General features: G+C 44.4%; 1 protein-coding gene across 1 annotated transcript; it reads left to right on the forward strand.

Annotated features, from left to right (window-relative positions):
* The first annotated feature begins 6667 nt into the window (after positions 1-6667).
* On the forward strand, positions 6668-26653 carry LOC144484930 (uncharacterized). Its single transcript, XM_078203293.1, has 8 exons — positions 6668-6736; positions 13755-13857; positions 14992-15134; positions 16258-16411; positions 17426-17500; positions 21395-21534; positions 23536-23760; positions 25135-26653. Exons 4-7 carry the CDS (start codon positions 16273-16275, stop codon positions 23713-23715), a joined length of 534 nt encoding a protein of 177 aa, XP_078059419.1. The 5' UTR covers positions 6668-6736; positions 13755-13857; positions 14992-15134; positions 16258-16272; the 3' UTR covers positions 23716-23760; positions 25135-26653.
* Positions 26654-27642: the final 989 nt, after the last annotated feature.

Raw genomic sequence — 27642 nt, forward strand, 5'->3', positions numbered from 1 at the left:
ATGGTGTTGGGAGTATAAACATCGTGATGTATAAGTATCACACTATATGGAATGGCTAAATGATCTAATGGGATATATCCTGTCTCTGTTTATAAAATCATAGGTAGAATCTTCTGGTCTGGAGTATAATTTGGGAGGTGTGTGCAGAAGTGAGAGCGATTGCTGCTTGGGGAGGGCAGGACGGCCGGTCACACAGGATCTCATGCTGGTCAGCTTATTAGATATGCACGCATGGGCAGCACAATGAATCTTGTGGTAGGGTGGGCAAAAGGTTGATGCCATTGCTGTTTCCTCCTCAGTTGCACCATAGCACGCAGAAGTGCAGGGTTACCTGAAGCCAGCGTCATGTAGGCCTGAGGTGATCTGTGAACAAATTGCAGTGGTCCATCTAGTCAGCGTATTCTTTCAAGCTGTCCTTCTGACCCTGAGCATTTTATCCAATGGGAAACTCTAACTAGCATCGGTCCACCCTTGACACCCCCCCCCCCCCTCACCCCAATATGATCAAGCCCATCCTGGAGGACCACAGATAAGTTCTCTTCTTCACACATCCATGTGCATGGAGACTGCAGCATTGAATGGGATAATGAAAGCCATGTCCACACATCCTCCTTCAAATCCCACCACCACCCTCGTAGCACATTTGAGAGATCCTTGCTTTGCCAACATGGATTTACAACCTACCTCATTAATAGCCATGACCATCTATCTGCAACTCTTGAGGGTTTTAAACTCCCACTTGCACCAGCCTCCTTCAAGGAGCTAACTTCCTTCCTTCCTCCCCCGCTGCCTCTCAACTGCCTTGTTCAGGTCGAGTTTGCCTTTAGTACTGACTTTACTGCAGCTCCACACCTTGCTGGGATCTCAATGTTATAAAACCTGAGTCAGGGAGTAAACTTGCTGTTGTGTGGGCTTCACCACAGAGAGGAGAACACACCTGCGCGTGGTTCTTATCCAGTTGACTCTTGATTATTAGGGTGTCCCTTTGGTCAGCCAATTGTGCTCAGCTTTAACTCCACCCACCCAAAAAGACCCCCTCTCCCTTCCAGCATTCCCACATACAGAACAACAGTGTTGTGAAGAAAAGCCTTGAGAGAATGGTGTGTGTAACTTTCCAGGTAGGCTCCACCTTCTACCCTCCTCCTTTACCCACCACCTTTCCCCCCCCTCCCCATTGGCCTTGACCCACCCAATATAACCATTCCTCTCACCTTTGTTACCTTTCAACCTCTCCCCGTTACACTTGAGCATATAATCATCACTCTCTATATGCCTTCCCTCCCCTCTGAGCCTACACCTGTGACTATGCCCACCCTGACCCCTCCCCTTATCTGTGCCATCTGTTTTATCCATTTCCATGACCATATTTCATATTATACTCGTGACCTCGCCAGAGCTTTATAAAGGTTCTGTGTAACTTCCCTACTTTTGAACTGTTGGTATGCCCAGGTATTTATCTTCTTGCAGCTTTCCAAACTTTAGATTTCAGTAATCGTAGAATCCCTACAGTGCAGAAGGAGGCTATTCGGCCCATCGAGTCTGCACCGACTCTCTGACAGAGGGTGGGATTTTACAGTCTCACTCGTCCCTAAATCATAAAATCCCACCCGAGGTCAATGGACCTTTCCATAGCCCACCTCTTGCTCACACTGATTCCTGTGGTGGGCGGGATGGTAAAATTCCAGCCAGAAAGTCTTACCCAGCCATCTCCCCCACCATATCCCCCTAACACTGCACATTCATCATGGCTAATCCATCCAACCTACACATCTTGGGACACTAAGGGGCAATTTAAAGTTTATTTTATTAGTATCACAAGTAGGCTTACATTAATACTGCAATGACGTTACTGTGAAAATCCCCTAGTCACCACACTCTGGCGCCTGGTTGGATACACTGAGGGAGAATTTAGCATAGCCAATGCACTTAACCAACATGTCTTTGGACTGTGGGAGGAAACTGGAGCACCCGGAGGAAATCCACGCAGACACTGGGAGAACGTGCAAACTCCACACATTCACCCAAGGCTGGTATTGAACCGGGGTCCCTGGTGCTGTGAGGCAGCAGTACTAACCACTGGTGTAGTCACATTTTATTGGCAGTTCCTAGCTCATGATTTATATGCACCAATCTAAGCACGTACACAGTGATTTTATTTTTAAAATGCGATTAAACGCAATTTTCTTCTGAAGGGGCAGTTAATTCAAAACGCAAAATTACAATATTATTCACACGCTGACCATGTTGCAAATTTTGCACTTGTTGGAGAAAATCTGTATTGATCGAAAGTGAAACTGCAGTGTATAATGTTTCATTAAATACTGTAAATCACTCCTTTGAATCACAAAAGACTCCCCTGTGCCTATTACTGTTAACCTTTCCCTGCTAACTTTTTTAACAATTTAATTATTTCAGGTTTGACAGCATTGGCACGAGAGTGTTCCATTTCTGACTTGAGTCTTTGTATGAATCATGGACTCAAAGACATCTATGTGTTTGTTTCATTGCAAGAACAGGATCACAACATCGACTCCAACAGATGACTATTAAAACAGTGTTGCTTTGTTCTGTCGGCCACATGCAGCTTGATGCGCTTTGAATTTTATTCTAATTTATGACTGCAATTATGTAATTAATGGAACCACTGTGTGTTTTATGTTCTTTGCTATCCCTGACAATGCACAGAACTACTTTGTCATCTCACTCTACCAGCACCAGTGTGACGTTAACATACCAGACACAAGATTGAGAGTATTCTATGGATATATGCCAGTTCCAGCTATTGTGTGTAGCTGACATAATTTGAAGTGAATTTAGGCCCAATTTTTGTTTGGCATAGAAGAAAATGAAATGGGGAGATATCCATAAACCCTATGGCAGACAAGGAATGTTTTGACAGATTTACACAAAAACTTGGGTGAACTTTGGATTGTGTATTGGTGTAATACAACTCAATACTTTACTAGGTTACTTCATCGTCAACAATGTGAATGTGATAGAATCCTACAGTGCAGAAGGAGGTCATTCGGCCCATCGAGTCTGCACCGACCACAATCCCACCCAGGCCCTATCCTCACATCCCCATGCATTTTCCCTAGCTAGTCCCCCTGACACTAAGGGGAAACTTAGCATAGCCAATCCGCCAAACCCACATATCTTTGGACTGTGGGAGGAAACCGGATCACCCGGAGGAAACCCACACAGACACTGGGAGAATGTGCAAACTCCACACAGATAGTGACCCAAGCCGGGAATCGAACTCAGGTCCCCGGCGCTGTGAGGCGGCAATGCTAGCCACTATGCCGCCCTTACTGTGCTACCGTGCTGGCCTTAAACAGGTGGACACAGTAAGAAGTTTAACACCACCAGGTTAAAGTCCAACAGGTTTATTTGGTAGCAAAAGCCACAAACTTTCGGAGCCTTAAGCCCCTTCTTCAGGTGAGTGGGAATTCTTAAACAGGTGGCACAGTGCTAGGGTAAATGTATGGGATTGTGGGGGTAGGGCCTGGGTGGGATTGTGGCCGGTGTGGACTCGATGGGCTGAATGGCCTCCTTTTGCACTGTAGGATTCTATGATTTTATATGGATTAGAGTCGCATATAATCCAAAATGCAACAGTTTCCTTTCCCTGAAGGATATTAGTGAACCAGTTGGGTTTTATGGCAGTACATGTGGTGAAATTTTCCCAAATAAATCTAAGTGTCATAACAACAAGAATAATGCAGCGATTTGCGCTGATCTCTCATGCATGCTCTGCACTGCAATCATCTCACACTCAGTCACTTTTTTGGAGTGCATGAGGTGCATGCATGTGGGAGTGAGCCTAAACACATCTGTGAGCTTGACTTCAGAGCGCTCTAGCACCGTTTCACAAGAGCACCCCGATTTCTCAGTGCACCGAGCGACCCTCTCTTTCCCCCCATGGATATCAGGACCCCACCCCTCATCAGCAGCATGTTTCCCCACCGCCTCCCTGACACAAATCACCGACACTGGCTCGTTGGGGTCTTCCAAATGGGTTCCCATTCATGATTCCCAACATGCGCTCCCCCCTGCCATCATGACCCGCTTCATGATCCACCCCTGCATTACCCCCCCATCGGCCTCCCCTCCCCCAGTTATGGCCCCCACTCACTTGGCACTGCCCTGGGGCATTGGTGGTGCCCATCTGGCACCACTAGGGTGTCCGGTGGCCACTGTCAGTATGCCAGGTGGCCTACACCCATGACCATCTCCATGCCCACCCTGACCCCTCCCATTATCTGTGCCACCTGTCTTACCCATTTCTGTAACTCTTCCATGAAGTAATCCAAAAACTGACCGTGATCCTGGACCTGCCACCCTACCACTTCGCATTACCCACTACCTGTCAGTGTGCCAGGTGGCTACTACTGGGGTGTCCAGTGGGCACTCTCAACTGTTTAGAGTCATACCTAGCACAAAGGGAAGTGCTGGGACATCACTGAAGGCTTTCCTCACGTTAGTGTCCTCGGCCCAACCACTTTCAGCTGATTCATCAAACAGTTTCCTCCAACATAAGGTCAGAAGTGGGAATTTTCACTGATGATTGCAAAATGTTCACCACCATTCGGGAATCCTTAGATAATGAGGCAGTCTGTGCCCATATGCAGCAAGGCCTGGCCAACATTCAGGCTTGGGCTGCTTAAGTGGCAAGTAACATTTGCATCACACAGGTGCCAGACAATGACCATTTCCAGCAAGAGAGAATCCAACCATCTCCTCTTGATAGTCAATGACATGACAGTTGTTGAATCCTCCCACTACAAGCATCCTGGGGGTTATCATTGGCCAGAAACTGAACTGGACCAGCCGTATAAATACTGTAGCTACAAGAGGCTGGGAATTCTGCAGCGAGTAATTCACCCCATGACTCCCCTGAATCTGTCCGTACAAGTCAGGAGTGTGATGGAATACTCTCCATTTGCCTGGCGTGCAGTTCCAATCGGTGCAGTCGCGATGGGTCAAATGGCCACCTTCTGCACTGTAGAGATTCTATGAACCCTGACAGTGCAGACGTTTGGTACTATTCACTACAAAGCAGCCTATTTGCTTGGAACCTATCCACCACTTTCAACATTCACTCCCTCCACCAGTGTGTACCATCTACAAGATGCATTGCAGGAACTCACCAACAAACTTTCAACAACACCTTCCAAACTGATGACCAATACCATGTTGAAGGGCAGCAGACACATGGGAACACCAGCATCTGCAAGTTCCCCTCCAGACCACACACCGTTTTGACTTGGAACTATGTCGCCGTTCCTTCACTGTTGCTGGGTCAAAATCCCTCCCTAACAGCACTGTGGGTTTCCCTACATCACATGGACTGCAGCAGCTCAAGAAGATGGCTCACCACCATCTTTCCATGGGCAATTAGGAATGGACAATAGTTGCTGGCTTAGCCAGTGAAGTCCACATCCCATGAAGATTTTTTTTCAATTAAGTATTAACAACATTAATGATATTCCAACCAACAAGAGGTTGCCCAGCCCATCAGCAATTACATTTAAACTTTAATTCATTGGCGGAGTGGAACACTTTGCAATCTGGGGATGTGAATGGTGCTGAATGCAAGTTATTTCTGATTTTTGTTTAGTCAATTGAAATAATGAAGGATTTCATGCTATACTGCAGTTTACTATCATTGTGGGATCTGACCTGGTCCTGGAGAGTGAGGGAGGGTCTTGCAGGTACAGAAAGTAATCTCAATGAATTTGACATATAGGGTGATAGGAAGACACAGCACAGAGGGCTGGCTATTCGGCCCATTACACATGCTACATCCTGACTCAAAACATTGGCTCTATTCTCTCTCCACAGATGCTGTCAGACCTGCTGAGATTTTCCAGCATTTTCTGTTTTTTGTTTCAGATTCCAGCAAGCGCAGTATTTTTGCCTTGATCAAAAAGTTTCTGTCTCCTTCCCGGGGCTGATTTAAATGAAGAGAGGTGATTTTAAAGCAAGATGTGGCATGGATTCTTCTGTTTGTAACTTTTAACAAAAAAAATCGCAAAAACAAATTTGTAAAAAAAACCAACCGCTTGCACTTCCTGCACTGATGGCACAAGGAAGAATTCTCCTCTGGGAATATTGTCCAAATTCCTCCCAGTCTGAGGAAGAATTCTGCTCTGGGAATATTGTCCCGATTCCTCCCAATCATAGAAATCATAGAAACCCTACAGTGCAGAAGGAGGCCAGTCAGCCCATGGAGTCTGCCCCGACAACAATCCCACCCAAGCCCCATCCCTGTAACCCCACATATTTACTCCACTAATCCCTCTAACCTACAGATCCCGGGACACTAAGGGGCAATTTAGCATGGCCAATCAACCTAACCTTCACATCTTTGGACTGTGGGAGGAAACCAAAGCACCCGGAGGAAACCCACGCAGACACAGGGAGAATGTGCAGACTCCGCACAGATAATGACCCAAGCCAGGAATCGAACCCGAGTCCCTGGAGCTGTGAGGCAGCAGTGCCACTGTACCACCCAAATCTGAGGAAGAATTCTCCACCCGGGAAAATTGTCCAAACTGCTGCCAATCTGAGGGAGAATTCTCCTCTGGGAATTGCCCAGATTCTCCCAGTCTGTGATACAGTGTTTTGCCCTCACTGAGTCTGCGTGCGGGTTGCTCTGGGCGGAGTGTGGGCGGTGAAGTGTGGAGCAGGAACTGAGAGGAAGTTTGCCCAGAGGCTGGAGAGTAAATGGAGGGTAAGAATTCGGAAACAGCCATTGATCTGTACACCGGAGAAATGCAACTTTCACCGGATAACAACCGGTCTGGTTTTGAGGCAAGCGTTGACATTTTAAAAAATGGGATGCAGGCTGGAAGGGGCAGACTTCACATTGCTGCTGCCAGCTTCTGATGTCTTTGCTGCCAAACTGTTTTTGAAACGTTCGGCTGATCGTCGTCAACTCCTATTCAGCCTCTCCTTGTGAAGAGCCCCCTCTTTCTCTGAGCTGTACAACCCTCGCAGGATCTCAGGTAGGAAGCCGATAGCTCCGCGCCTTGAGACAGCAGAAACACGACAAATGTTTTCAGCACCGTGAGGGAGCATGTTCATACATGCGCAAGACTGAGAGAGCAAGAAATAAGAGCAGGAGTAGGCCATTCAGCCCATCCTGTCTGCTTTGCTATTTGACAAGATCAAGACTCTCTTGACTTGATGTCCAAACATATGCAGGATAGGTGGATTGGCCTTAGTAAATTTCCCCTTAGTGTCCCAAAATGTGTTAAAGTTTATTTATTAGTCACAAGTAGGCTTACATTAACACTGCAATGAAGTTACTGTGAAAATCCCCTAGTTGCCACACTCCGGTGCCTGTTTGGGTACACTGATCTTATCAAACACCAGAACAGACAGGATGGGCTGAATGGCCTACTCCTGCTCTTATTTCTTGCTCTCTCAGTCTTGCTAATGTATGAACATGCTCCCTCACGGTGCTGAAAACATTTGTCGTGTTTCTGCTGTCTCAATATAATTTAGCACGGCCAATTCACCTAACCAGCACGTGCTTTGGACGGTTTTGTGCAGGTTATATGGCCGAGGAAAGATACTTTCTCAGAGAATTGTGTAGACTCAATGGGCCAAGTGGCCTCTTCTGTACGTAGGGATTCCATGATTCTACGGCTGTGGCCTCACCCTGACTACCACCCCCCCCCCCCAATAACCCTTAAAGTTTAAAGTTTATTTATTAGTGTCACAAGTAGGCTTACATTAACACTGAAATAAAGGTACTGTGAAAATCCCCTAGTTGCTACACTCTGGAGCCTGTTCAGATACACTGAGGGAGAATTTAGCATGGCCAATGCACCCAACCAGTTCTTCTTTCGGATTGTGGGAGAAAACCGGATCACCCGGAGGAAACCCACGCAGACACAGGGAGAACGTGCAGACTCCGCACAGACAGTGACCTAAGCCGGGAATCAAGCGGATCCCTGGCACTGTAAGGCAACAGTGCTAACCACTGTGCCACCGTATTGCCCTTGTCGATCAAAACTCAGCCTTGAATATATTCAGTGACCCAGCCTCCACTTCCGCTGTGAAAGAGACTTCCAAACACAGATGGCCCCTAGAGAAGAAATTTCTCCCCCTCTCTGTCTTAAATGGGAGACCCTTTATTTTTAAACTGTGCCTCCTGGTTCTAGATACCTCCATGAGAGGAAACATCCTCCCAGTGTCTCCCCTGTCAAGACCCCGCAGAATCTTATATCCTTCAGTAGAAACACTTCTCATTCTTCTCAACGCCAATGAGTATAGATAAAAGCAAAATATTGTGGGTGCTGGAATCTGAAACAAAAACAGAAAATGCTGGAAAATCTCAGCAGGTCTGACAGCATCTACGGAGAGAGAATAGAGCTAACATTTCGAGTCTGGATGACACTTCGTCAGAGCTGAAGGCAAAGAAAATCGGCCAAGATTTATACTGTTAAGGGTGAGGAGTGGGGTGGGGTGGGGCGGAGTGTAATTGACAAAGATGTCATTCCGTTTGTCTATGACAGAAATGAGGGTGAGCGCTGGGCCCCACAAACTGTAAAACCGCCTCTGTATATATCTGTCCTTCAGTAAAGAGATTAAAAACTATACAAATGCTCCAGGTACAGCCTCAACAATGCCCTGTACAGATGTAGCAATTGGAATTCCCTACTTTGAGTCCTTTCCCTTGCCAATAAAGGCTGACTTTCCATTTGCCTTCCTAACTACTTGCTGTTACCTGCATGCTGATGTTTTATAAAGGACATCCAAATCCCTCTGTACTGCATCTGCTCTCAATTTAAACAGTGCTGGCTCTCGATCCTATCAGCGCAAGATGGCCACTGAAAACCAGTGATGCCATTGGCCGGAGACAGAATGCCAACAAAATTCATCTTGAAAAGAAACTTGATGGGTGGATGAGGGGGGACTACTAAAACAATGAGAGAAATTTTGTTTTCCCTTCCCGATTACAAAAGCTAAGAGTCAACAAAACCCGAATGACACGCACTGTGTATATAACTGCCACGACTCGCCTGTTGCATTGAATTGAGTTGGAAATTGAAGGGAAGGCGGTACATGTACCTAGTTTCTGGTTCACATTTAAATTTTTGTTTCACTTTTATTTGGAAACTGCACACACGTCTTTATTTTAGGAAGTCGCTTTAATTTCTTTTTGTCACTTGCAATAACATTGTGGAGTAAAATGGTACAACTGTACAAGTACCGCATGGACAGCATACACAGCCTTTAAACAATCTTCTGCCTTTCTGTTCTTCCTGCAATTGCGGGCAATCTCATATTTTCCCACATTTGTGAATTTTTTGCCCACTCACATTGCCTATCTGTTTCCCTTTGCAGACTATTGTATCCTCCTCATGAGTAGCTTTCGTACTTATCTTTGTATCGTCAGCAAATTTAGCTACAATGCAATCGGTCCCTTCATCCAAATCATTAACATAGATTGTAAATAGTTGAGGCACCAGCACTGATATCTGTGGTACTCCACTAGTTACAGTTTGCCAATCTGAAAATGACTAATTTATCCAGACAATCCTGTGCCAATCTCCTATCCACGCTAATTTTGTCTGTACAACGCTCAAGAAACAATACAAATACATGTGACAATAATAAATCAAATCACCCAAAACACCATGAGTTCTTGTGCAGGAACTTTTACGTGGCATCTTATCAAATTCCTTTAGGAAATTCAAATTCATCTACTGGTTTCCTTTATCCATCCTCATTTATACTAGAACCATAGAATAGAACCATAGAATTCCTACAGTGCAGAAGGAGGCCATTCAGCCCATTGAGTCTGCACCAAACCTCTGAAAGAGCATCTTACCCAGGCCCACCCCCCAGCTTATCCCGAACCCTCGTATTTACCATGGCTAATCCACCTAACCTACACATCTTTGGGTTATGGGTGAAAACCAGAGGAAACCCATGCAGACACGGGGAGAACTTTCAAACTCCACACAACGGTCACCCAAGGCCAGAATCGAATCTGGGTCCCTGGCGCTTTGAGGCAGCAATGCTAACCATGGGTATATACTGTGTCCAACAATCTCAATGCAGACTGAGGGGCTATAAACATAGAAACTAGAAACTCCCAACAATGTTTGCTGCCCTTTGCTGTTTCTTAGTTTCATCCAAACTGATTCTACACCTTGATCCTTCAATCAGCCACATAGAATGTCATTTGTGATCTTGATAAGCAGTTTCCATAGGGGGTTGGAAACCTGATTGCAGGATTCAAACATGGAGATCAGGGCAAAGTTTAAAGCTTACATTAACATTGCAGTGAAGTTACTGTGAAAATCCCCAAGTCACCACACTCCGGCGCCTGTTCGGGTAACACTGAGGGAGAATTTAGCATGACCAATGCACCTAACCAGCACGTTTTTCGGACTATGGGAGGAAACCCACACAGACACGGGGAGAATGTGCAAACTCCGCACAGTGACACAAAACAGGAATCGAACTCAGGTCCCTGGTGCTGTGAGGCAGCAGTGCTAACCACTGTGCTACCGTGCTACTCACAAGATAGCCGTAAATTTGAGAGGATTGTGCATTTGAGCATTAGTTTGCAAGGACAGAGCAGTCAAGGGTTTTTGGACAAACCGTACTTGTTACATCCTCAAATAATGCTAATAAACTCAAGACAGCATTTCTGTTTGTGCCTTTTACAATCAAAGCATGCAAACAGTTAAACATTCACTGAATTGCCAAGCCATCCTTTCAAAAAAACTGTTGCGGTCAAGCAAAGAGTGGGAGAAGAGGGAAGTCATTCTATCTCTCGTCACCTGGTCATAACACAACTACAATGTTGAGAGGAATTATTGGATTGGACCTGGAAGGAATACAATGCAGATTCACTAAAATGTTATGAGGATTTTGAGGGTTAAATTATGAAAAGATTGAATAAACTAATCTTGCATTCCCTGGAATAGAGAAGGTCAAGAGGTGATTTCTTTCAATTTCTTTAAGATTTTTAAAGGAACGGGAAAAGGGGACATAGATTTTTTTTCACTGAGTGAGGGAATCTAGTTTATGGGAAAGTAACCTTAAAATCAGAATTAAAAACAGAAAATGTTGGGCAGGATTTTCCCAAAATGTTTTTAAGTGTCATAACAGCACGAATACGGGAGTCCTCCTTGCTGATCTATTCGGAGAACTCAGCATTGCAATGTTCCGGCACTCTATCCGTTTCTTTGACAGCAGGGAGCTTTGAATTGTGGGTGGGGGGAGCTACGCATTCCGGAGAAGCTGGCTTCAGAGCGCCATTGTACGGGGTGCCCAATCTGATTGTGAACTGGGAAACCTCCTCCCACTCCAACCCTGCCCTCCCCTATCATCAGCGGCATTGTCCACCCCCCACCCCCCCCCCCCCCCCCAAACACCATTAAGGATCGCCAGCATCAATGAACTTTCAATGAGTCCCCTGGCGGACCCCCGACATGCTCACCCCTGCATGACTACCCGCCTTACATAGAGCTCCCCATACAAACACCCCCTTTGCATAACCTCCATTGCACGACCACTCCCCTTGCGTAAGCCCCCCCCCCCCCCCCCCCCCCCACAACCCTGCATAAGCATCCCATCATTGTGCATAGCCTTCCCTGTCATAACCGCACTCCCATTCAGGGCCCAACCCCACTTAGATACCACCCCCTTGGCACTGCCCCTGGCACACATGGTGCCCAACCAGGCACTGCCAGGGTGCCAGGTGGGCACTGCCAGGTGAGCTCATGGGCACTGCCTAGCTATGCCTCTGACCAACCAAAAGCTTCAATGGCCTCTGATTCTCCTGGCTTCGCCGTGGCGCCTGTTCCCCGCTACTGCAGAGCAGTAGTGATTCTCACCAGCGCGACATCTTGCCGGCAAGATGGGAAGCATCTTGTCGGGGGGGGGGGGGGGGGGGCGCGGGAAGCAGCCGTGTCGAACTCAGTAAGTACATTTAAATGCAGGCAATCCTATGTAAATTAGCTTTGCGCCCATTCTGGGCATAAAGCCTTTCTGGCCGGATTTTTGCCCTCTCGCACTATCTTCCTGGCTCACCACGCTGATCAACTGGCGCAGCAAGCTGGTAAGATTGCACACGTTAATTCTGTTCCTCTCTCCACAGCTGCTACCTGATCGGCAGAGTATTTGCAGCACTTTCTGTTTTAATTGCAGATTTACAGCATCTGCAGCATATTAATTTTGCACCTTAAAATCAGAGACAGGTCATTCAGGAGAGAAGTTCACAGAAAGAGTGGTCAAAGTAGGAGATGCTAGTTCAATTAATAATTTTAAATCAGTGACTGATAGATTTTTGCTCACCAAGGGTTACAGAGTTGAGGCTTGTCAATGGAGTGAATCATAGAATCCCTACAGTGCGGGAGGAGGCCATTTGGCCCATCAAGCCTGCACCGACAACAATCCCAGCCAGGCACTATCTCAGTAACCCCACATATTTACCCTGCTAATCTCCCTGGGGACAATTTGCCATGGCCAATCAACCTAACCTGTACATATTTGGAGTGCAGGAGGAAACCAGAGCACCCGGAGGAAACCCACGTAGACACGGGCAGAATGTGCAAACTCCACACAGACAGTGACCCGAGGCTGGAATTGAACCCGGGTCCCTGGCGCTATGAGGCCTGGCTGTCCTGGCTGGACTCAATACACATCTCTTTAACCTGTGCTTAACCCTCTCTCCACTCACATTGTCCGTCCCTTTAAGACTTGATTACCTGTAAAGACTCGCATTCCAACCATTATTTTGTAAATTGAGTTTGTGTCTTTATATGCCCTGTTTGTGAACAGAACTCCCACTCACCTGATGAAGGGGCAGCGCTCCGAAAGCTTGTGGCTTGTGCTACCAAATAAGCCTGTTGGACTTTAACCTGGTGTTGTGAGATTTCTTACTGTGCTATGAGGCAGCAGTGCTAACTGCTGTGCCACCTGTACAGTGAAGGTAAAGGTCAGCTGAGATCTCATTCAGTGAGGGAGTTGGGTTGATGAGCAGAATGACACACTCATTTTCTTATATTCCTGTTTGCAGAGGGGCATTACAATCAGGGGCCGTGCTGTCTTGAGAATTGCACATTATGCCTACTAATCTCAGACTGGTAGCAAAGTAGAAGCAGGATTGGTACTCTGCCACAGGAGGTTAGCTACAGCTGGCATATATTTGACTTAGAATATTTAAAAATACTCGGATTCACACACAGGTCAGTGAAGTCAAAGACCACCACACTCGTCAACCTTGTAAATTTAACATGGAGTCTGAATAAAGAAGGACGACTGAAACTGAGAACCTCCGGAAGGTTTTGTGAAATTTGGGCTGAGCTTCCACACATTTGCCAGGCGGCACGGTAGCACAGTGGTTAGCACTGCTGCTTCACAACTCCAGGGTCCCGGGTTCGATTCCCGGCTCGGGTCACTGTCTGTGTGGAGTTTGCACGTTCCCCTCGTGTCTGCGTGGGTTTCCTCCGGATGCTCCGGTTTCCTCCCACAGTCCAAAGATGTGTGGGTTAGGTTGATTGGGCCATGCTAAAATTGCCCTTAGTGTCCTGACATGCGTAGATTAGAGGGATTAGTGGGTAAACGTGTGGGGATATGGGGGTGGGGCCTGGGTGGGATTGTGGTCGGTGCAGACTCGATGGGCCGAATGGCTGCTTTCTGTACTGTAGGGTTTCTATGATTCTATGATTTGCCTACAACAGCAGAATAATTTTTGTTGACTCTTTTCACTGCTCGTCTAGCGGGTTGCAGGATGGCGAGAGACCGCCGACTTCTATGCTGCCGTGACCCGACAAGTCCAGTCGAGTGAGGGACTGCCTCGTAACGGGGCACCGCAGACCAGAGGTGATTTTCGTGGGCCAGAGGAAGCATTCAGTTGTTTGGTCTGTTTTGTGTCCAGCCCCTCCATCCGGCAGCAAGGATACTACAGTTGCAAGCAACAAAAGAACTAACTTCACAAAGTAAATCAAAGAAAAGGTTTACTAAAGAAACTTTGTCATACCAAACACTTGCCACACACGGTCCCCACAATCCCCATCTGCTGTCTGTTTATACCAGGTCAGCTGACACCACATCATTTTGCCATTGGTTACATTGTCTACTGGGTCAGCTGATCATCAGCATGTTACCATCGGTTGCATTATATCAGACTCCAATGTTATCATTGGTTGCATTTATAACACAGCAGTCTCCAAACACCACTGGTTACACACTGCCCATTTGTGCATGAAAATTGCAATCAAACTTCGACTGCTGATTGAGGTCCCTGATCTGCATATTTAAATCACCACTGCCTGTTTCAGGAAGGCAGGCTGGCGGCTTGTTTGTTCAGTAAGAGTTTTAACAACACAAAACTCTTACTGTGTTCACCCCAGTCCAACGCCGGCATCTCCACATCATGCTTGTTTCTTTACAGACCCACATCAGCTGGGCTTTGGGCATCAGCAGAGTGCCCAATGCGCTATCCGGGTTTTCAGTTACTGGTTGTACACTTGTTCGGTTTGAAATGGGAGGCAAGCGTTGAAAAATCACCTCCTTTATGTCAGAACTCCCTGGAAGAATTTTTATATTGTGCAGAAGATGGAAAGTGCAATTTTACATGTTTGTTACATTCGAATCGTGTGACAGTGAGAGGAAATGTTTCTTGCAATATAATTTTAAAATGTGTTTTAGTAAACAGCTGTCGAGTGATAAAGTTTTTAAAATAAAGTTTATTTATTAGTCACAAGTAAGGCTTACATTAACATTGCAATGGAGTTACTGTGAAAGTTACTGTGATATTTGTGGAATATGTTTGACATACAGTCCAACACCAATTAATGGAAAATGTCTGGACTAAATGGTGTTTAACAAGTTGTGAAAATGAGATATTTTACAATGGCTAATGATAATCACTTGACACTTCATAACCATCTGCTGATGACTAGGAATGTGATATTATTTATTATACAATCACAATTTATTTTGTTTATGTTGCAGGAAAGAGCTGCAAAGATGCACTGAAAAATGACAGATTATTTTTTACAAATGAGGGAGGTCTCTCTGAAACCTTGTTAAATCAGATTATTATTTACTTGTTTAAAACAGAATCTCCTGTTCTGAACCATAGAGAATATGGCGTGGTAAGATACATTCGTTTTATATTCTCTTTGACCACCTCAGCGTATTTCTCAGATATATTGGCCGCAACTCTCCATTCTCGCGCACCCGCTACCGCTGCCAGCGAGAATGGAGAATTTGGCGCTCAGCCAAATCTCGGTTCACTGACAGAGAATTCACCCATCCTTGGGTGAAACAACGTACTGAGCTCAGTAAGAAACTGAAGCTCATTGTTTTAGAGAGTTTTGATTTAGCACTATTTTACATGATGTTATTTCTTGTGCTGTACATTGCTCAGGGACCATAGAATAGACTGTTATAGAATCATATGGTGCAGAAAAGGCCCTTCGGCCCATCAGGTCTGCACTGACAACATTCCCACCCAGGCCCTATCCCCGTAACCTCACATATTTACCCCACTAATCGCACTAACCGGGACACTAAGGGACAATTAACATAATCAGTCAACCTAACCCGCACATCTTCGGACTGTGGTAGGAAACTGGAGCACCCGGAGGAAACCCATGCAGACATGGGGAGAACGTGCAAACTCCACACAGTCACCCAAGCCGGGAATCGAACCCAGGTCCCTGGAGCTGTGAGGCAGCAGTGCTAACCACTGTGCCACCGGAGTTGATTTTATTTATATGCTCATTGTCACACCCAGAGGCAAGAAACTGGGCGCAAACCCGAATTTTCACCTCTCACCTGATCTTGCCCAGAGGTGTGACTATGTGACCCAGTGCACTAAAATCATCGGAAAATTAGCTGAATGTTCAAGCACAAAACATGTCATTTCTTTTTGTGAAATCCAACTCAACATATTCACACCTTTTAGCTAGCACTTGGGTTAATCCAACTAATATTTAAAAAGCAAAACTACACTGCACTGATTATTTAACAGCAGTGCAATGTCCAGATATCCTTTGTGGATTGATATATAAGCAAGGAGACGATGTAAAATTTCTCTCTAGGACTTATAAATCAAGGAGAATTGTGCATGCTCTCTGTTCATTATTTAACAGAGAAACTGGTTAAGAATAACCAGTTCCAGTGAATTAAATTTTACCTTCTGTTGACTGAGAATGGAATGGTATTTAAGTAACTTAAAAGTAACTTGTAACATTTCTCATTGTATTTTTACAGTTACAAAATGCTAAAATGGGAATTTACAATCGCTCAGCCACACTTCTGGATTTTTTGGCACGGAAAGGTGAAGAAAGCTGTGGTTATTTCTATACAGCCTTAAAAATGTATGATTCATATCTGTACCAACAGCTTCCAAGCCAAAGAAGGACAGGTAAAATATGCTTAATGTTCAACAAAACAACTATCTGGACAATCTTACCAAAGGAATTCTAAATGTTGATCAAGTGTGAAAACGGGAGAGAATTGTGCCGATTTTTTTTTTGGGCAAGCTCCCAGTTGCAATTAGACGGCACTTAGTTTAAAAAGAAGAGCAAGGAAGTGATTCTCGCCAGAGGGGGGAGGGGCGGAGCCTATTTTCACCAGTGAAGCCGGCTGCTGAGCTCTAGGGGCGCCATTGTGCATATACCCCAATCTCGCCCCCCCCCCCCCCCCACCCCCACAGACATCGAGCTCCATTGCTTGCTGTGCCGGTCTCTCCCCATCCCCGCCCCCACAGGCATCGCACCACCCCCCCCCCCCCCCCCCATCCTCCCCACCGATCGCCACCCTGGACATCGCCCACCCCCCACCTGATCGCCGCCCTGGCCAATTTCCCCGTCCCCTGTCGGATTGTAGAGTTACCCTTTCCCTCCCCCTACCTCCCCTGCCATGGTCCCATCTCCTACAGACCCACCCCTCAGGCCCTGTCCCTTCATGACTCTGACCATTCGGGGAGGGGCTGCAATGGCCTCCAGTCCCACTGGCGAGGCCATCACATCTGGTCCTAATCGGTGGGGACCATTCTTGATTTCCTCACCAGTGAGGACCTCGACCAGCGAGCAGGTACGGTCAAGTTATTACTGTATAGAAATACCAATACTGTCCGTGGCTTGCTAATTATATTTAAATGAGGTAATGACTATTGAAAGGGTGCAAAGCCGATTTCGCAGGAAAATCAGTGCCGGTAATTTCATGAGAGGTGAGAAACGGGGCGCGAACCCAAATTTCCGCCTCTCGCCCGATCTTACCAGCTTACCACACCAGCGGGACGAGCCAGTAAGATCACCTGTATTTGTTTTTAACACACTGCTTGGGGGCATGATTTATTGTGGAAAGGTTATCAGTTGTATTTGAAAATTGTGAGGATTAAAGAAATCTATTTTTTCGTCTTCCAATGTCATTGCAGGTGTTGATCTTAATTGTGTCCGAAAAAGAAATGCAGCAGAAATGGAAAAGTTTCCTCACCCTGTGCAGAGAAAAGGTAAGAAGTTTAACAACACCAGGTTAAAGTCCAACAGGTTTATTTGGTAGCAAAAGCCACACAAGCTTTCGGAGCTCCAAGCCCCTTCTTCAGGTGAGTGGGAATTCTGTTCACAAACAGAGCATATAAAGACACAAACTCAATTTACATGAATAATGGTTGGAATGCGAATACTTACAGCTAATCAAGTCTTTAAGATACAAACAACGTGAGTGGAGAGAGCATCAAGACAGGCTAAAAGGTACCTTTTAGAGAAAAGGTACCTGACTTTTGCGCAGTCTTTGTAAGTTTGATCCTTCATTGTAGATTTGCACATTTTACAGATTTTTTTCTATCAATCACACATCCTTTGGATGTCTGTTTGGTGAAAGGGGATGTGGTAGCCTGCGTGCTTGGCCTTTCAGTATGTGAAATACAGCAGATTGTAATACAAATTCACAACCTTTAGGATCTGTAGTGATCACGTTGGTTGCAATGCAAAAGTGTTTGGATTTATTGGCCTGGTATCTCCATGAAATTTGCATTAATGCTGGTTTACAATACAGGAGTACGGGAAATTCAGACATGTGCCATTATAGAATCCCTACCGTGCAGATGGAGGCCATTCAGCCCATCGGGTCTGCACCAACTCTCTGATAGAGCATCTTGCCCAATCCCTTTCCCTGGCCACCCTATCTGCATAATCCCACACATTTACCATGTCTAATTCCCCCTATCATACACATCTTTGGACACTGAGGGTCAATTTAACTTGTCCAAACCACCTAATCTGCATATCTTTGGACTGCGGGAGGAAACCCGGAGCACCCGGGGGAAAACCCAAGCAGACACGGGAGAACATGCAAACTCCCCACAGCCAGCTGAGGCCAGATTCGAGGTAGCAGTGCTAACCACTGTGCCACCGTACTGTCCATGTCCTCCTTGAGCTTTGCTGCACTGATTCCACTGCCCCAAATCTTTAAAACCACTCATTAGCATAGTCCCTTCCCCATTCTGAATCACAGATCTGTTAAGGCAGAGGAGGCCAGAAGATAAGAGAATGAGAATTTCCTGCATTTATGCCAGTTCTAAAAGGGCTGTATATTTATGCTGAATATGGTGGGTAGTGTGGGACCCAGTTGCATTTCCGGTGCTTCATGCTGATTATTTCATGTCACTGAGATCTGTATTGTTTGTATTTTTGCATTTTATGAAAGAATTATGTTAAAATTGAAAGCTTCCACGATTGGAATTTCTCAAATATGCCGTGCATGAAGTGCTTGAAGGCTTCAAAATTTCCATAAAACACGATGGATTTAAAGCAGGCATACATTCTGTGCCTTCCCTCAGACCACAATTGTTTCCATTGTTTTTTTAATGTTCTGGCATATATTAATTAGATTGGTAGAACATTTTGGCTGAGGTACACCACTTTCTGGGGCTGACATATTCTGTTAGTTGCTGTCACATTATTCTAAATGAGATATATAAAATTACATTTGCAGCACCAGCTACAGGCACAGCATCTTTGGGCCACTCACCATTTTTAACAGAATGGGCAAATGAGATCCAATTATTTTTCAAAATCCATTATATGACACCCAGTCATATTTCTGGTGCTTCACTATTTCCTGTCACTGAGATCTGCTCTGTATTCATATTTTTATGAAAGAATGATCATAAGACCAGAAGGCATGGGAGCAGAATTAGGCCATTCAGCCCATCGAGTCTTCCACCTTTCAATCATGGCTGATATGGTTCTCATCCTCATTCTCCTGTCTTCTCCCCAATAATATGATGTTAAAATTGAAAGCTTCCACAATTTAAGTTTCTCAAATATGCTGTGCACAAAGTGTTTAGAAAAACATAGACATAGAAACCCTACAGTACAGAAAGAGGCCATTCGGCCCATCGAGTCTGCACTGACCGAAGGCTTCAAACTTTAATTTCCATCAAAAACGATGGATTTAAAGAAGACGAACGTTCTGTGCTCTCCCTCAGACCACAATTATTTCCACAGTTTTTAATGTTCTGGCATATATTAATTAGATTGGTAGAAAATTTTGGCTGAGGTACACCAGCCAACAAGTTTGGCACAGAGACTGGTGTAAGGTTTGGCTGCACTTGCAGCTTTTGCTTTTTCAGGACTTTCCAGGCCATTCTCTCAGCCACTAGTCAAATCCTGGGACTACGAAAGCCACTTTCTGGGGCTGATATACTCTGTTAGTTGCTGTCACATTATTCTAAGTACATAGTCTCACAACACCAGGTTAAAGTCCAACAGGTTTATTTGGTAGCACGAGCTTTCGGAGCGCTGCCCCTTCATCAGGTGAGTCATCTCAACTGATGAAGGAGCGGCGCTCCGAAAGCTCGTGCTATCAAATAAATCTGTTGGACATTAACCTGGTGTTGTGAGACTACGTACTGTGCCTACCCCAGTCCAACGCCAGCAACTCCACGTCACATTATTCTAAACTAGATACATAATATTATATTCGCAGCACCACCTACAGGCACAGCAGCTTTGGGCCACTCACCATTTTTAACAGAATGGGCAAATGAAATCCAATTATTTTTCAAAATCCATTATTTATATAGATTTTAAAATGATCAGTTCACTGTGGTGAATTCAATTGTCTTGCCATTGGATTTTTAAACATTCATTTCCAGGATTTGGGCATTGCTGGCGAGGCCGGTATTTATCGTCCACCCTTAGTTGCCTTTGCGAAAGTAGTGGTGCGCTGCCTTCTTGAATCGCTGCAGTCCTGAGATTTTAAGTACACCCACAATGCTGTTAGGGAGGGATTTTGACCCAGTGACAGTGAAGGAACGGAGGTATGGTTCCAAGTCAGGATGGTGAGTGAATTGGAGGGGAACCTCCAGGTGCTGGTGTTCCCAGCTATCTGCTGCCCTTGTTCTTCTATATGGTAGTGGTCGTGTGTTTGGATCATGCTGCCTAAGGATCCTAGGTGAGTTCCTGCAGTGCATCTTGTAGATGGTACACATTGCTGTCACAATTCGTCGGTGGTGAAGGGATTGAATGTTTGCGGAAGGGATGCCAAACAAGTGGGATGCTTTGTCCTGGATGGTGCTAAACTTCTTGAATGTTGTTGGAGCTACACTCATCGAGGCAAGCGGAGAGTATTCTATTACACTCCTGAATTGTTACTTGTAGATGTTCCATTATCTTTCTCGTTGTTCCAAGGCTGGAAAGGCCCAAAGTAAAATAACTTCTGGCCAATATCAATCTAGTTCTTTACAGCTGATTGCCTATCTTAGAATGCTGGTTATAATTCAACACTGATTGACACAAAGAGGATTGGTGCAGGCAACTGAAATGTCATCCAGACATAGGACTCTTCCAATGTGCATTTTAAAGTACATTGGATCTGGTTCTGATCTTTCCAGTCTGGCAGTGCCTGATTCTGATACTAGGGGGGGGGGAGTTTTCCCGTCCTGCCCGCCACGGGGATTGTAGCCGGAGGGACACGGACCAGGCAAAGGTCCGTTGACATTGGGCGGGATTTTCCAAACTTAGGGCGAGTGCGGCCGGAAAATCCCAGCCCCGATGTTAAAGTTGACATGTATGTTACTCTTCAGAACAAGAATCCCTAGCTTTGATAAACAGAAGTGTTGTCTTGCTAACGAAGCATCATCAAACGGGAAAACGGAAAATATAAGAAATCATAAATTCATTCTGAGATTTCATGGCTCTGATGCCACTTGGGTTATTGAGAGAGATATTTCAAATATCTGAAAGTATCTGTTCAGATATTTTTAAAATACATTTAACAAAAATAGCGAATATAACACTGTTTCCCATTGGGTCTCCTCAACTTGAAATGTAAAATCGGTGTCTTTTGAAGAATGGAACTCGATGGTCATACATTACTCTCTGCTGTTTGTTTTATTTAGACATCTACGTTAAAAAGTTAAAAGATGATCATTTACATTTTACAAATGATGGGTGCCTCAATGAGGAAAACTTGCTTCAAGTGATAAATGAACTTCGAAGCCACAATCCACCGGTACTTAATAGAGTCGAGGCTGATAAGGTACAAAACGTTTCTTAACTAATCGTCTTGTCTGATTTCTTGTGCTACTGATCACAGAAAGTTAGGAGATACAATGCTCATAAAGAGAGGAACGTTATACTTAAGTGTGTACCACTTCTCTCCTCCTTGCTCAGCAATCCAGGTACCCACCTCTGGTCCTATGCTCACAAATTGCCTTGTACTGGTTGTGAGTCAGGAACTGAAAGAAAGTAAAGCAAAGTTGCCTGCACCAGTCCTGGCCTATGCCTTTATAGGAGCAAAATGAATGGACATTAACAGCTTTCTCAGCATTAACCCAGGAGCTAGGCATTTGTTATTTTACACAAAGTACGCGATGAGTAAATGACTGATGGCTACATTTTCCGGCTAGCTCCAGTTATATTCTCACTGGATTTAGGGCATGTGGGAATTTCTCCCTAATTCCATGTGGGAAAGGAGAAATACACCTTCCGATTTTACTGAGGGCCAGGGCAGTGCTTGTCCCAACATTGCCATGTACGCATTCCAGAAAAAGAAAACAAAATGGTGGTGGGGTGGGAGGTGGGTGGGGAAAGATGGGGAGCATGGTGGGAAAGAAATGTTTCCAATTGTATCTAGATTTCTGGATTTCCATTCAGCATTAAGACTCTGGGAAACCTGCCATGATTATTTTCGTTTCAATGTTGACGTGACCCATGAACCTATGATCATAAAATCTGTGACCGTGTTCCCAGCTAAATTTGGGAAATTACTGTTGGAAAAGTTTGGAGATTGGATGATGGGTCAGAAATGAATGAAGGCTTATGACTTTCGTTCTCTTGCAACCCATCCATCAGAAACGTTGCCAGAGCTCAGACTCCCCAGCACCACCACATTTCATACCTTTCACCAGTTCTAGACCCCGCCATTAATGGTTACACAATCCAATCCTCTCATTCTCCATTAATAAATTCTTCAGCTTTCCCCTAATACACCTCCCCCACTCTCAGACCCCATGGGCTCCTACCTCCAATCTCACTGAGCATACATGGGCCAATTTACAGTGCAAAGTTAAGATCCATTAACTTGGTACAAACTGAACATCAATTTGGAACCTTCCGGGTTGTATGACTCAGTTTGCAGAGGCTAAACCAGCTGATCCACTGGGAAAACCTATTAACAAATATCCAAATATTATGAGTGTTAATATTTCCATCCTTAACGTAGCGTAAGAATGATAAATAAGGTTTTCCTGTTTATAAATCCCTGGACTGTTTCCTTTCCACCTGTTCTTCCACATTTCCAGGCATTTGCCTTGGAATTCCTTTCTGACCATGAAAAATGTTGGCTTTCATGTGTATCTAACCCAAGCCAAATGGTGTTTTTCTGCTTTCAAATCTCCCTTCAGTGTAGATGAGATTGTCCAACATAAACTATGCTGCAAACCAATGTTTTCTACAATTTGGATCCCATATTTCTGCTATTGCAGTTGCTGCAGAGTTTGGTTAAAGCAATGTATGTTTAGTGGGTGGTCCACCAATATGGCCACACTTTTTGCCATCACATACAGACAGGTAGGTAAATAAATCACATACCCAAAGAGATAAATGGGATGTGTAACATTGTGTTAGGTTAATGAAAATGATATTTCTGTGGTGCGTGTGAATAAAGAGCAATTTACAGAATATTTTTGTTAAATGCAGCCTGTACTTGTGGAGAGTAAGATGATTCTTGTTTAACCTGACTCAGTAAAGAGTGGAATCGGGACTGGGTGAAGGATTGCTAAATGCTATATGTCCAGCAATATAAGATGAATTTTCACTCACATTTCCTCCCTCATGACGTTTTCCTTTTCATCTTAGGGAGGCCCCAGACAGAAACCAGGCACTTTGAAATTTTAGGGTTGTGTTATAGTAGAAAGCGAAGAATATATTTTGCACAGTAAAAGCAATGCTTCATCTTGAACATTTATTGTGCATTTCCTCTTGCAGTATTTCTCCTAATGACTGTGCAGGTGTTGTATCAAGTTTTTTTGTTCCACAGTTTTTAAATGACGCTCATGACTTGCACCTTCGGGTTACGGACCTGCTCAATGGATTAGTGAATAAGGGAGAAGAAGCTTGTGGCTTCTTCTATGCCGCCTACAAGAAACTTGATCTGCTGGGATACATGGAATTACCAAGCACTAGAAAAGAGGTCGTCCCGTTACCAACTAAAATGTGAAAACCTCCCAACTGTCTAATTTTACAGAAGTTACTAAAAATCCAAGTAAGATAAAGATGCATTATGTTGGCGAGGAACCTAATATTTTTGCCGAGAAAATGAATACTTCTCTCCCAAAGCTTAGACTCAGTTTGAGAATGTAGCAAATTAATTAGATATTTAGGGGATACATAGAACATAGAACAGTACAGCACAGAACAGGCCCTTCGGCCCACGATGTTGTGCTGAGCTTTGTCTGAAACCCAGATCAAGCTATTTCCTCCCTATCATCCCGAAGTACTCCATGTGCCTATCCAATAGCTTCTTAAATGTTCCTAAAGTTTCTGACTCCACTATCCCTGCAGGCAGTCCATTCCACATCCCAAACACTCTCTGCATAAAGAACCTACCTCGGACATCCTTCCTATATCTCCCACCATGAACCCTATAGTTATGCCCCCTAGTTACCGCTCCATTCACCCGAGGAAATAGTCTTGGAATGTTCACTCTATCTATCCCCCTCATCATCTTATAAACCTCTATCAAGTCTCCTCTCAACCTCCTCCGCTCCAAAGAGAAAAGCCCAAGTTCCCTCAACCTTTCCTCATAAGACCTACCCTCCAAACCAGGCAGCATCCTGGTAAATCTCCTTTGCACTCTTTCCAGTGTCTCCACATCCTTCTTGTAGTGAGGTGACCAGAACTGCACACAATATTCCAAATGTGGTCTCACCAAGGTCCTGTACAGTTGGGATGGTCATTGACACTCACACGTAATTGGAATGAGGTTGATGGAGCAGTCCTGCCCACTTGTTCCCACTGTCCAAGCCACTTTGAGGCCGTGGCAGCTAATTGGCACCATTGAGCTGCCAGAGACAAATGGGCACTGAGTAAAAGCTCGCCACTTCTGAGAGGGTGGCTGGTTTCTCTTCAACTTGCTCTGGCCAATCAAAAGAAGAAAGCCCCATAGCTTCCTGGATTGTTTCCTGAGTGGCCTCCCTTTAAGAACCGTGAGTTAAGCTGGTCAACATCCAGTCCAGATGGCTGGAATGTGTATGGCCTGTCCATTTGTACCTGAAAATTGCACTTGTGGTCGTACATTGATGTGGAGCCCTGCTTTGTATATTCAGGCAGCCTGTTTCAGGCAAGTGGGTTGCTTGTCCATTTGAGGGAAAACGTGAAAAATTGTATTAGAAATTATTTGGGAGACCTGTATTTCAAAGACAGTCCCTTAGTAACTGATTGTTAGTTCAAGAGAAATAATAAGTAGCTGAAAATTGTAGTGTTTTTAATTGATGCATTCTAATGTAAGGTAATCACTTCCTTGCTGTAATAGTGGCAGATCTCTATAGCCTGTATATTGTGTAGTGATTTGTAGGTGAGTTTACCCAAGTGTCTATGTCTGTTCTCTTAACTGGGTATTGTCATTTTTCTATTACAGCTCCAGAACTAGAAGTCTAATTTCTCCAAGAGGACTCTGTTTTGTATTAAGAGTTATAATTGTGTTGACCACAGAATTATGTTACCATTACTGCTCATTGTATATTACCACTGAATATCTGTGTATAACATATTAAATAATTTTATGTAATTTAAATTTTCCTTTAAGTGGCAATTTCTTTCTGCCTCGTGACAATTAAAATGACTCTGTTAAATTCTCATTTCTAAATCACTAATAGGAACAGTTGATTTATGTTGTTCTGAGTGTAAAAGATTCCCAGATCTTTCGCAAATGACATGTTATCTGTCCCAGCAGATGCCCTGTTTTCACACATCTGTTATTCGAACCGTATTTATCAGACGGATGTGTAACATTCTGCATATAAAAAGCCTTGCCATGGACAGTTGTGATTGCATTGAAATTTATGAATAAATTGCTGGCCTATCAAATACTTAAGCTCAGGAAATGTCACTAAAGGTTCTGTTGCTAAGGCTTTGTGCAGAAAGTCCTATCTAAACTCAGTGATATGATCATCTTCATTACTGTTGCTTTGCAAAACAGATCTAATAACGTGGCGTTGATACTGAATTGCCCCCTCCATCACATTAATAATGCAATTTCGTACAAATAATTCAATATCTGAAATTCCTGAGCAGAGGTTGGAAAAGTTACCAATAGGTGGATTTGCTTCTTGAATGCTTTGTTAGAATTTCTAAAGGGAAATTAGTTGAGGCAACTTGACATTCTGCTTTCTCAATGCCAAAATCTTTGTGGAATCAGAAAACCTGAGACTTTACCTGAGTCTTTAACCCCATCCAAAATCCTGGCATCAGAGTCATTAGCATGTTTATGGTGGGTACATGTGCTATTTCAGCCATATTGGACTGTGCACCAAGGGGAAAGATCGCTGTGGCATCTTGCTGCAGTGTAAGTTGGAAGCTGTGTCATGCAAGGCTTGATCAAAAGAAAAATTGGACACATCTGATTTTGAATTTTCCCAATGCTCCTTGACTTTTTATCAGAGGGAAATTCGACTTTGAAATGACAGCAGGCCCCACCTTGGCCATAATCAGTTGCTGCCACACTATGGTACATCTGTTTCAGGCAGCTGCATAAGGTGCTGAGGCCAATGTAGGTTGGACTGGTGGGACTTTTAACACATTGGGGGTCAAATTCTACTCCGGAAATAGTGCAAAATGGGTGATAGTAATTGGTAGCATGTCAGAACGCAGAAGTGGGTGGCACGGTAGCACAGTGTTAGCATTGCTGCTTCACAGCGCCAGAGACCCGGGTTTGATTCCTAGTTTGGGTATCTCTGTGTGGAGTTTGCATGTTCTCCCCGTGTCTGCATGGGTTTCCTCTGGGTGCTCCAGATTCCTCCCACAGTCTGAAAGACATGCTGGTTAGGTGCATTGACCCGAACAGGCGCCGGAATGTGGCGACTAGGGGAATTTCACAGTAACTGCATTGCAGTATTAATGTAAGCCTTACTTGTGACTAATAAATAAACTTTACTTTTACTTTTAAGTTGTAATGATGTTAAGGTTTTGATCAATGGGGAGAGAGTCATTGGTGGTCTTTGTATTTTATGTTTTATTGTGATGAAGTTTACATTTAATTCTTTAACAAGTTGCTCAGCCCATACCACAGTTTCTCTTTTCAATCATTCTGTTGTGTTGCATTTACTCTTTTTGAGTTTGCATTGTGGTTTTCTGTGATCAAGCTCAAAACATGCCAAACACTAAAAAACTGTAGTTTATTTTTCAAAGCTCAAAGAACTCAAACTTTAGGAATTCCATAAATTTTGGCTGCCATTTTAGACCCTTGTATCTCCTTTTGTGTTTGGGTGCTGTGACGTCGAGGATTAAGTATCAATGAGAATATCTTGTTGCTGCTTTCTCCTGGCACTAGATGGTGCAATTCATCCTGTGAGAGGAGGAGATGAATCATCCAGTGATGCTGCCTCGGTCCAGTCACCTGTTATGTTTGTAACACATGGTGGTCATTGTAAGTGGATATTTTCACATCTACCTTATGGTATTACAATAATTGATTACACTGCTAATGTTGCAGTACGAAGGATTTAAAAAGGGAGCAAGTACATTTTCAACCGTGACTGTTAAATGTACGATAATCGAAATAAAGACAGGCCAGGGATTACATTGACTAATACCTGTTGCTTGTAAATAATCAGAGCAGAGCTCTGGTTGGACCTGAGCTCTGGAGCTCAAAGCAGCATCACAAGATGCATGAAAGCATGTTCCTTTGCCCAGGGATGCCATGTAAAATTGCAAGAAGCAGAATAGGTGAAGTCCCTTCAGAATGGGGAGTCACGACCTCAAAATGGCATTCTTAAAGGAAACATGACAAATGAATTCACAACAGCATGTTCTATTTATAGATTTACAGTAAGCTTATTGAACTTAAATACAGCGCACCATGACCTCATATGTACGTAACTTGCTTCTTCTGAATCTACTGCAGTTTGTACACTTCACCAAAGAGACC

Source organism: Mustelus asterias, chromosome 3 (assembly GCF_964213995.1).
Source record: "Mustelus asterias chromosome 3, sMusAst1.hap1.1, whole genome shotgun sequence".
NCBI classification, from domain to species: Eukaryota; Metazoa; Chordata; class Chondrichthyes; order Carcharhiniformes; family Triakidae; genus Mustelus; species Mustelus asterias.